At 32.0% G+C, this 12,404-nt stretch overlaps 1 protein-coding gene across 4 annotated transcripts in view; it reads right to left on the reverse strand.

Moving 5' to 3' along the window:
* Positions 1 to 12,404, reverse strand: part of NBEA (neurobeachin) — a 625,442-nt gene that overhangs the window by 492,069 nt on the left and 120,969 nt on the right. For all 4 annotated transcript variants that reach the window (XM_057707391.1, XM_057707390.1, XM_057707389.1 and 1 more), the window contains exons 9-10: positions 2,736 to 2,933; positions 1,988 to 2,121 (exon numbers count right to left, since the gene is read on the reverse strand). In XM_057707391.1, coding sequence (XP_057563374.1) covers positions 1,988 to 2,121; positions 2,736 to 2,933 — 332 coding nt within the window. The remainder of the gene's footprint in view (positions 1 to 1,987; positions 2,122 to 2,735; positions 2,934 to 12,404) is intronic.

The raw sequence follows: 12,404 nt of genomic DNA on the forward strand, positions 1-12,404 counted from the left end.
GAATATATTACTGATACACACAAATGTCCGCTAGAGAGCCAACCTCAGACCTCAAGGGCTTTGAAACAATTAATGAAAAACTATTAGATAAGAATTCAAAAGAGCACATAAGTGAATCACAGGGTAGGGCTGAAATTGGGTATGTATTATTGTTAAAAAGGAAAGTGATACATTTCTTATTATATGTTTTCTATTGGCCATAAACTAGGAACACATATATCACTGAAAAAGTTAAAGTTATTACATGGAAAAATTAACATGAATGATATAAAAGAACTAAAAACAAATCAAAATGAGAATCAGAAAGCTGATCCCTTCCACTGTCTTTTATCTCCATGATGAAATAAATACAATTTAAATATCAAAATATAATAAAAACACTAAAATGAGTTTTGAAGACAGGCAATGAAAAATAACCATGTGCCTTGGATGAATGGACCAGATAACCTGTTAAATATGGTTTTAGCACTAAGATTTTATAATAACTACTCATGATGATATAAATTATTATAATCATTCTAGTTATAACATTTCAAACTGCATAATCTTTCTAAGTTTTCTACACAAAACAAAACATTTCAGGATAAAATACTTATGGACTTAATATTAACTCATATGAAATATTTAAATTACATCTAGTTTTCTAACTGCTACTTCATCTCTAACTTCTTTTCACAGCACTTACTAGTTTTTAAATTGCTGATAATGTGCACTAGTTCACTTAGATGATAAAGAGCAAAATATTTCTGAATTTAAATTAGGACTGGAATTTAAAGTTTCACTTTTCCACTAAGCTGATCTGTCTCCCAATAAAATTATTTAAGATCTCATAATAAAGTAATGTCTCAGCAGGACATGGTCTCAAGAATCCTTCCCACTTTAAAACTCCAACTTTTACATTATATTCATATAAAAGAAAGTATGACCCATGGATGGGAGCTGACTACTGTAAATGTACAGGTCACATTTATATTTAGATTTATACTTTACATAAAGATGGTCTCAATACAGGGATAATATTATTAGCAATACTAAGAATTTGGTTAACAGCTAATTTAAATAATTAATATGAGAAAATCATAAGTTACACTTCAATGGACTTTAAATTTTTCCCATCTTGGTTTCATTCATTGGTTTTTCTACCAACTCAAAACTGGATGGCCCATAAAGAGTCTCATGTATACGTGTACATACTAATGAAGCATTCCTGTATTACTGTTTAGCAAGTGAAATTAATGTTTACCTATATAACTTTCCCTTTAAATTCTCTAAACATAGCAACGTACACAAATAGCTGTTAAAATTCACATTTAACTTATGACATATATGATCTTAAGATATAAAAGTAAATCAGAGTTTGATATATGTGGTTTTTTTAATTAAAAAAATAGAAGCTATAAAATTTGCACATGAAATCAGTCTAATTAGAAGATTCTGAATATATAAAACATGGATGGATATGCCACTGGTTAGATTTAGGTTCTCAAACAAGATTTATGTTAAAAAAGCTAATATCAATTAATACTGTGCTAGTTTTATGATGTTAGCATTATAGAATAATACCAATATTTAGGGTATAAATTATGTAACTGTTATTAAATATTATTCTTGAGAATAAACTTTATCCTGTTATTTTGTTTACTCCAACAGGATTTCACGGACAATCCAAACAATGAGCATTTGCAAAGGGTAAGGTCAGCACTAACACTCTTCCTCAACTTCATATTATTATCACTGTGCTACACCTAGTAAGAAATTTTTATTTATTATCAAGGAAGTCACTCCTTTGTGGTTATAAACATCTAAGTGTTAGGCTTTTTTACGTTGTGTAAATATATATCTGCCTTAATCCTAAAGAAACTTTTATTAGTACTTCAAGAATAAAAGCCAGTATTATAATACATTTACACAGCACGGACCAAGTGCACCATGAATAATCTAAGTGAGGAAAAAAATACCATAAATTACATATTCAAAGAAAACTTACCAGACAGTTGTTTCCACTTGACTGTCATTGAGCTGCCGGTTGTCTAGTTGTGCAAAAAGTGGAAAAAGCACTTGAATCCCTCCAATTGAATGAATTGCACTATGAATTGAATGTGTAACTATAGCTTTTACATCCTATGTTCAAAAACAAAAATGTTTATTAAAATTTTCTGAAGCATGTTATCATTATTTCCTTGTTCTAAATAACTTTGTAAGAAAATTAAAGATATTTTAAAATCTATTTTTAAAAATTTAAAATCAAAATTTTATAGTTTTGATACATATGTAAAACAAAAATTGGAAGTATCTTTGCTAATCACTTAAATTTGAAATCTTAAGTTGAGAGATTTTTTACGCAGAAAATATGAAGTTCTAAATCAAAATATATTTTAGAACATGAGATGCTATTAATGGACGTAAAGAAACAGGTAATTTTTATGTTAGGGAGTTATACATTCCTAAAGCAAAGTATTTTTTTAATATCTATAATTATCTATTTAGCTAATTCACTGACCTTATTTCAAAGGATATAACATATGATACAACAGAAAAGATAGATTTTCTACTAAGGAGGCAAGTCCAAGGTAAAATATATTGCCAAAATGGTAGAAGGCAAAAACATTATTCAAAGAACTAAAAAACCACAAAGGAAAAACAAAGAGCAACTGGAGATTTATAAACGAGCAATGTTTACTATGTAAAGACACACTGCTGATGAGGACATGAAGACTAAGATACAATTCACCCACCTGGAGCATGAGAGCATGTGGGGAATGCACAAAAATCGATGCATTTTCCTTTGGTGATGATTCCAGGCATAGCTGAGCATCAGTCGCCTTAGCATTATATGTAAATGCAATACTACTTGCAAGTTTCCCATCATACAGAACCTGCTTATGATGTTCTGCCAAATGAATATCACTCTCAGATTTAAACTTGAAGGTGCTCTGAAAAAATAAAACTAAATTAAACACTCTTTAAATGCAACATAATAAAACTCTCAAGTTTTAAAGAAGAGAAACATCTGAGATAATAAACAATTTGTTGTGACCCTTCCATGTGTCAGGCACTAGTCAGTGGTATTATATTATTTTGTTATTCTCACTTCAGTTCTATGAGTTAAATTTTATTATGCTAATAAACACACTCTGATCTTCATAGCTGCATTTTATTGTTTTTAATTATTTATAAAATAATTGTATTAGAATATTATAAAGCCAGATATTAAATGTAAATAGGATTTTACTTTAATCATTAATAACATAAACTTAATTTTTCTTATTAACAGTTTCAAAAGTATTTATAGAAGTAAATAGTGCCTGGCACATGAAGTACTAATATAGAAATGGTTATAATGGCTATCATGTGAGACTAAAAAAGTGTTTATTCACAAAAATATTTGTCTTTACTATAAAAAGTATATCCAGATAGTGAATATCAATGGTACCACACAAAAAAATCACAATGGTCATGTCAAACCCCTAAAAAATAGGTGACAATTACAATAGGAGATTGAAATAAAAATTCTTTTAAAAAATATTTTAATAAAATTATGAGTTAACTATATCAGGTAAAAATACTGGCAATATAAAAGCTACCTAATCACCTTCTTCACTGATTGCCTTGGGATTGTTAAATAAATATTTTAATATGTATTTCAGTAAAATCATAAATGCTCAAAATGTTTAACAATTGTGTTTCCTTTTTTTTTAGGATCCTATTTTTTAAAAATTTTTACTGGAGTATAGTTGATTTAAAATGTTGTGCTAGTTTCTGCTGTAAAGCAAAGTGAAACAGTTATACATATACATATATTCACTGTTTTTTACATTCTTTTCCCATATCAGTCATTACAGTAAGTCTCCTACATATGAACCTTCAAGTTGCAAACTTTCAAAGACGGCAACTTTGCACGTCTAATCATGTTAATTCAAGTTTCTGGCATACGCTGTCATGTGGATGCATCCTCTATAAGTGGCTGTGCTTTTGTGTACTTTACTGTACAGTACTGTATAGGGTACAGTAGTACAGTATTCTTATTTCAAGCCCAGGGTGTCCGGAAGCAAGCATCTCCTATTGATGACGATCCTCCAGCTCTACCATCTCCCTCCTGTCCCTCCTCCAGTAACACGTCTTGCCTGTTCACTCAGTGCCAGCCCTGTATGCCTGCTGTTGTACTGTACTTTTCAAGGTACTGTACTATAAGATCAAAATTGTGTGTGTGTGTGTTTCTTTGCTTTTTATGTATTATTTATGTGAAAAGTATTATAAACCTATAAACCGGTACAGTACTATATAGCTGACTGTGTTAGTTGGGTACCTAGGCTAACTTTGTTGGACTTACAAACAAATCAGACTTACAAAAGGGGTCTCAGAACGGAACTCATTCATACGTAGGGGTCTTACTACAGAGTACTGAGAAAAGTTCCCTGAGCTATAACACAGTAGGTCCTTACTAGTTATCTATTTTATACATGGTAATGTGCATATGTCAATCCCAATATCTGTGTTTCTAACCCAATCTTTTTAAAGTAAAATTTCACAAATATGTTAGAATTTTGACTTATTTTGTGAACTAATGATCAAAAGTACAATTAATTATTTTAGAGGAGTAAAACAAAGGGGTTAATTTGTAGAAATAAAATTATTTAACTGAGGGAATTTGGAGGAAGAGTATACAGAACATTGAGACACAGGGGAAGCCAACCAAATAATGAAAGACTACAGGAGCTGGATAACCTCAAAGCAAATTGTAGTATAATAAGTAGAGAAGTGATGCCTCCTTATGGTGATGATATTATACTAAGAAAAGCAATGTGTAAATGACGGGAATAGCAACTGGAAAAACAGCAACATGTGCTCTCGCTTAGTGGAGCTTCCTTAAATTAAGGATTTTTAAAAAAAATTTGACATCAAACGCAAAGCTAACAAAAGCAAAAATTAACAAGTGGGACTACATCACACTGCAAAGCTTCTGCACAGCAACAAAGGAAACCACCAACAAAATGAAAAGGAAATCAACCAACTAGGAGAGAATATTTGCAAATATTATATCTGATAACAGATTGCTATATAAAATATTAAAAAAAGCTCATACATTTCCACAGCAAAGAAACAATTCATTTAAAAAATGGACAGAAGATGTGAACGGACATTTTTCTGAAACAAACACAAGACATAGACGGCCCAAAGGTATATCACTAACCATCAGAAAAATGCAAATCAAAACCACAATGAAATATCACCCCACTCCTGTTAGAATGGGTATTATCAGAAAAACAAGAGATGACAAATGTTGGTGAGGATGTACAGAAAAGCAGAGAGTGGCAAGGATCTCCACAGATAAATGAATGAACAAAGAAAAAGTGGTACCTATGTATATTGAAATGTTATTCAGCCATAAAAAGAGAATAATATCTTGCCATTTACAACAACATGCATGGACCTGAAGGGCAGTATGCAAAGTGAAGTAAGTCAGACAGAAAAGACAAATATTATATGATCTCACTTGCATGTGGAACCCAATAATAATAATAATAATAATAATAATAATAATAATAATAATAATAGCTCACAGATACAGAGAACAGATAGGTGGTTTCCAGAGACAAGGGGGGGGCGGGGTGTGGCAAAAATGGAGGAAGGGGGTCAAAAAGTACAAACTTCCAGTTATAAAATGAGTAAATCATGGGAATATAATATACACCATGGTGACTACAGTTTATAATACTGTATGGTATATTTGAAAGTTGTTAAAGGATTAGATTTTAAAAGGTCTCATTACAAGAAAAAAATTTTGTAACTATGTACAGTTAACTAGACATTGTGTGATCATGTTGCAATATATTCAAATATCCAATCACTGTGTTGTATACCTGAAACTAATATAATGCTATTTATCAATTATATCTTAATTTTTAAATGTCAAAAAAGTAAAAACAAAAAAGGAACTTCTGTAGAGAAATTTATATAGCAAACTAAAGATGAGATCATGAGTAGAAGAATTTAGATTACACAAAAAAGTTTCAACTGGGTGTGCATACTTAAGATATCTTGAGTGTCATCCATAGCTGTTGCTTTTCCAATTGTTTCGTTGTAGCCAGGGTCAGTGGGAAACATCTAAAGGCTTCACCAGAAATATTGTTCGTTATGAAGCATAAGTCAATATAAGGTAGGTCTATGCTAACACAATTCCAAAGTATCTTATAAAACATTTTATCCATGAAGCATGTATCCAACGACTAGATTATTCTGGTGCTCCAGTTTTTGTTTTTTTTGTTTTCTTTTGTTTATTTTAGCACTGCTTCCTAGAGGAGATTTTGCTTCCTAATTACAGACGTGGCTTATTAGTAATTTTTAAAATAAAATATGGGCATTTCCGACAAATTTATATGAAAACTTTTTTAATTAGTAAATCAAATATAAACAGCCCCATTAGATGATTTTTTGCTGGTTTAATAAGAATCCTTCAAATATGGTATTGTTAATAGGCTGATTTTTTTCAGCTGCAAGAGATATTCATTCTTCCTACATGAATTCATGTAAATAATGTTTACTCATAAATTTTTGTCACAACAGTGAAATGTATGAAATAATGAATCTAAACAACATGCTACATAGTGTTCACTAATAATGAAGCATTTTAAATTTAAAAATGTTTCTTAAAATATAAGCGACACCGGCAAAAACATGGCAAAGTAGATTACTTGTTTGCTTAAAATATACTAAGATTACAGTCTTTCATAGTAATCTAAAACATAAAATGTATTGTTAACTCTCCTTTTATGAGCTTTCAGAATAAATCTATATTTCAAGAATTTATTTTCCTAAATAAAATTCTATGCTTATGGAACAAAAAATAATTATTAGTATTAAAATATCTAGGAAATAGAAATTAAAAGTATAAATAAATGTATTTCAGAATTTCTCTATGAAGGAAGCATGTAAAATTGTTAAATATGTTGTATAATCCTCAAACTGTCTGTTAACATGTCAAAGTGAGTGGGCATCAAATAACATGACTTTCTAATTCTGATAAGCTGTCATATTTACTGTTTTTAACACAGAGTGATATAAGCATCTGACTCTCTGGAGGAGAATGCAGGTAAATAACATAGATAGTAAAATAGACTTGACAAAAAAGTAGATGAAAATTGTTTTTAGACCACCCACGCTGTTATATCTAAAATTTTGAAGAATTTAAACCTGAAATTCTTTTCAAATATTTAGATATATCAAAGTCTCAGCCTGTAACCAGAATTCATGTGGGAGGCAATCATATTTAATTGATGCCCACAAGTAGACAATTTTCACAGTTTACCATGCTATACCACCTAGACCTTCCAGTGGAGCTTCAAAAGCTGCTTACAAATTTTATGTTGACTCTAATCTATTATTATATATTGCTAAACTTCTGACATTTTACTTATTCTACCTGTTGAACAACCCATCATGGGTAAAGACTGGCATAGCCATCTTTGTTTTCTTTGAAAGCTCATTTAAGAGTTGAGTGAATTATTGCAGCCACTATGGAAACCAGTATGGAGGTTCCTCAAAAATTTAAAAACAAAACTTCCATATGATCCAGCAACTTCACTTCTGGAAATGTATCTGAAGAAAACAAGAACACTAGCTTGGAAAGATATATGCATCCCCATGTTCATTGCAACATTAATTACAATAGCCAAGACATGCAAGCAATCTAAGCTTCCATTGATAGATGAATGAATAAAGAAAAGATGATATTAATTATTCTGCTGTAAAAAAGAAGGAAATCTTGCCATTTGCAACAACATGGATGGACCTTGGGGGCACTATGTCAAGTGAAATAAGTCAGGGAAAGACAAACATCACTCATAAATGGAATCTAAAAATTGAGCTCTAGATACAGAGAACAGACTGGTGATTGCCGGAGGTAAGGGGGCAGGGGTTGGGAAAAATGGGTGAAGGTGGTCTAAGAGTACAAACTTCTAGTTATAAGATGAACAAATACTGGGTAAATAATGTACAGCATGTTGATTATAGTTGGCAATACTATATTTTAAAGTTCCTAAGAGAGTAGATTATAAAAGTTCTCAACAAATACAAAAAATAACTATATGAGGTGATGGATTTGTTAATTAACCTTATTGTGATAAATCATATTGCAATATATACATACATCAAATCATTATGTTGTACACCTTAAACTAAGACATGTTACCTATCAATTATATTTCAATAAAACTGGACAAAAAGCTTTAAAAAATTAAAAGAACAAAAATACCGTATTGTCCATACAGTACAATATAGTTAAAAGCCGTCGCTTTAAAACCAATTAGACTTGAGTTTGAACCCCAACTTTGTCACCTATAGATAACCACCCACAAGTTATTTGCCTCTCATCTGCTACACACCCAACACACAAAATAATATAAATAAAGCATTATGAACAGAATCTGGTACTTTTAAAGCAAAATGGCAGCAGCTATTATCACTACTTCCTTTTCTGCTTAATATTACACATTTTCTTTGTTAATTTTTTTTCTAAAACATTACTCATAAAACATTTACCATAAATGTTATGGTAATGGCATAGCATATTGCACTGATGACAGTGGAATTCAGGCAACTGACATAGTTGCTAATGAGGCAAAGCCTCATTGAGCAGAACTGCAATCACCCAAACTGGAATTATTTAACACAAATACGAGGAAATGTGCCACAACATTGCTAAATTCAAGAAAACTAAGTTTATCTTATAGTTACACAATCAGAAGCATGTTATTTTCTAACACTTATCTCTGAAAACTTCACCAATGTCAAGAACAGAGCCATTTTTTCCCCGAATTTATGTTAGAATAACATACCTATGACAAAACCTACTGCTTTCCCCAGAATCATTATCTGACAAATGTTGCTGATATTAACACAGTAATGGCATTCCAATATTCAAGGAATCATGTTTCCTGATGTATAATTAAAAGAATGTTGCCACTTGTACGTTGTACAATGATTTTCTCCTCAAAATGAATAAATAATCCAACTGAATTCATTAAAAAGAAAAATCATTCAAACTCTATCCAAACTACTCAAGGAAAATACACAAATAGGATCAAACCATTCTCCTGCTACCAATTTCTTGATAACTCCACATGACTGGAAAATCCAAATTCATTATTTTGATATTCAAAGCCTTCAATAACTTGGTTTCAACCTATGATAATCACCCTCACATTCTACCATACGTCACTCTATCTTCTCTGTATTCTGCCATGAAGCCATACGTGATTATGGATGAATCCATACACACATCCTGTACTCCCTTGCTTCTATCCCCTCGATCATGCCCACTGTCTCCCATTCTCATGTCCTGCTCACCCTCTCAAATTTATTTATTTTTTTCAAGAACCCTGAAAAATTTCCTTCCCTATGAACAGTTCCTAAATCTTCTGTAGCTGTAATTAATCATCCTTCCACAAAACGTTAATAGTATTTGTATTATGTTTCCTTTGTGGTACACCAATCAACTTTTAATTATAAATATTTACAGATACAATTATTCTCATAAAGTATAATAAGCTTAATCATTTTTAATCCCCAAAGCTTAGAACAGTTCCTTGAACATAACAATTATTCAATATATTATTGAATTTTATTCAGTCACATGCCCTACAATCATTATTACCAGACCCTAACAAGCAAGAATGGAGAGGAAAGAAAAGATTATAGTCATAAGCATGTCAACATTGGCAAAGCAACAGGGCAAACAGACTAGCATAAAGTATTTCAATGCATGAAGTGAAGTCAGTACTTCAACATAATTGAAAATGACTCGACCAAATTTTAAAAAGTTATGACAATGACATATATCAAATTAGCAGAAGTACCAGCACGATAATTACTGCAATTATTTCAAATATTGAACAAGAGAAACACATCACTGATACAAACCAATACCTAAGAGAAATATTAAGAAACTGCTTATACCAAACTAAGCAAACACTTGCAAGTGTCAAATAATTTTATGTAACTCATTATTCCAATATAAGGGAAGTTGTTTTTTTGTTTTTGTCTTTTCTTTGTTTGTTTTGCTTTGTTTTGTTTTTGTTTTTTAGCCATGCTACGTGGCTTGCGGGATCTCACTTTCCTGACCAGGAATTGAAACCGAGCCATGGCAGTGAAAGCCTACAATCCGAACCATTAGGCAACCAGGGAAGACCCCAAAGTTTTTTTTAACATGCATGTAGTTGTACAGAAGAATGGATATTTTGGTAGGTTGAAACTTTTAAAAATTAAATTGCAAAAGCAATCAACATTATAGAATGATAAAAGATACACTTCAGAAATGATTTATAGGGAAAATGTGTGAATAATTACAATCTAGTAGAGGAAACCTCTGAATTATCGATACCACTAGACTCATTCATTTATTTTTGTGTTTGTTTTGGCCACACCATGAAGCATGAGGGAACAGAGTTCTCAGAACAGGGATCGAACCCACGCTCCTGCAGTGAAAGGGCAGAATTCTAACCACTGGACCCCCCAGGTAAATCCCTCATTCATTTGTTTAATAAATACTGAGCAGCTGAGGATGTGGGCATAAACCTTCTCTAATTGGGCCAACACTCCAAAGTCTCAAACAACTGTGCGACCTCTGGTACCTCTCTTCTGCTACTGGTAACATCTTCTTCCTCCTAGGGCTCATGGCACCTCACATGTGAACCCTGACAAAGACTTTTAACCCTACCCCAAGAGCCTGCTCCTTTTTGACACCCTAACCCACAAGTTCCAGCTGTTTCAGCAGCCCTGAGTTCTGATCTCTGTCTCAGAGTAGCAGGCTCAACTTGCCATGCCTGGCCTCTGCCTCCTTCGTGCCTGAATAAAAACACTGACCCCAGCCAGATAGCTGGGATGATTATCGAGCTCATCTCAAAATATTTTCCTCCTCTCAAGAATCTTGGGCCTGTGCTATGTGTACTGATAAATGTCTAAAAGCAGGCATTTTGTGTATTCTGTCCATTTTCATAGTGATTTACAGTGGTATGGCACATCTGGTACCAGTTACTTCATTATGGACAAAATCAGAAGTCAGGTTGAATGTTTTAAAAATTAATTAATTAAGCAAGAAGTTTTGCAAACTAGAGAGCAGGTTTTAAAAGATTATTTGTGAATTCTAATTGTCATCCTCATCCTCATAAGTAAAAGAAACCAGTTAAAGAGTACCAATTGATTTAAAAACAAACAAATAAAAACCCAGCATTTTTCAGCTGGATGAATTCATGAAAGGTAATCGAGGGAAGCAGATTTTTCCCAACAAAAGAAACAAAATCACTTAATTTTTAAGAACCTGAAGCTTCATGGGCCTCCCTGAACTGGTTTTAAATCTATCTTCTTTTCCAAGCATTTCCCATTTCCTGCAATCAGAACCCTTCTCCATGATCACACAGGATTTAGTGTTCACAAATTATACCATAGCTATATTTTCATTCAACTTAATTTTTTAGCTTTTTCTATGTCTTTCTCCCTTATTTGGCTGTAAGATCCTTAAAGATAATATAGTTTTGCATTTTACATAATGCCTGTAATACTGCTCTATACACAGAAAAGCTTTAACCAATGTCTTCTGAATTATAAAGTTGTATGAGAAAATTCATCATAGTGTAATCATTTCAGTTTTGCCTAGTCATTATAAAGCTACTTTTAAATGACTTTTCCTTCTTCAGAGAAAATCCAAAATTTAGAATAAAATCATCTACCCCTAACTTTTAAGATTAAAAACACTACCCTATTTCATCCTCCTTGATTTTGGTCTTCCTCCTGGACTACAATCATAGAACTCTGGTTCTCCACTGTTGCTAAAGTCTACCACTTTTCAGTTTTTGTCTATTTAAATATTTTTCTTTGGCTCTGTTCAGAGAGGCCACACCCTTTTCCTTGATTTATTGCATGTATAAAAGAATTGGTTGTTTTGAGAAACAAAACAACCATTAAGTATGAATATGAAATTATCCATGTCCTTTGCCCCATACTGAATTTGCAAGCAAGTCTTCTGAGCTGAAAGTCTTGTACTAATAATTACTAATATCATTTTTTATAATATTCAATGAATTCAAGTAAATTTAAGCAAAAAGTCATGCAAAACACTAAAGACATCACTCTCTTTGGCTCATGATTACTATCTTTTAAAAGCAATTTGTCTGATGCAGTTTAGTCATACTTCTTACCCTTTTTTTTTGTTTGTTTTTAAGAACTTTTATTGAGATACAGTTAACAGACAATAAACAGCATATATTTAGACTGTACAATTTGGTATCCCAATCTCCCAATTCATCCCCCTCCAACCCTCCCCGCTTTAACCACTTGATGTCCATGTGTTTGTTCTCTACATCTGTGTCTCTATTTCTGCCTTGTATTTCCTCTGTCATAGTTGTTAGCAT

Source organism: Hippopotamus amphibius, chromosome 14, assembly GCF_030028045.1.
Source record: "Hippopotamus amphibius kiboko isolate mHipAmp2 chromosome 14, mHipAmp2.hap2, whole genome shotgun sequence".
NCBI lineage: Eukaryota > Metazoa > Chordata > Mammalia > Artiodactyla > Hippopotamidae > Hippopotamus > Hippopotamus amphibius.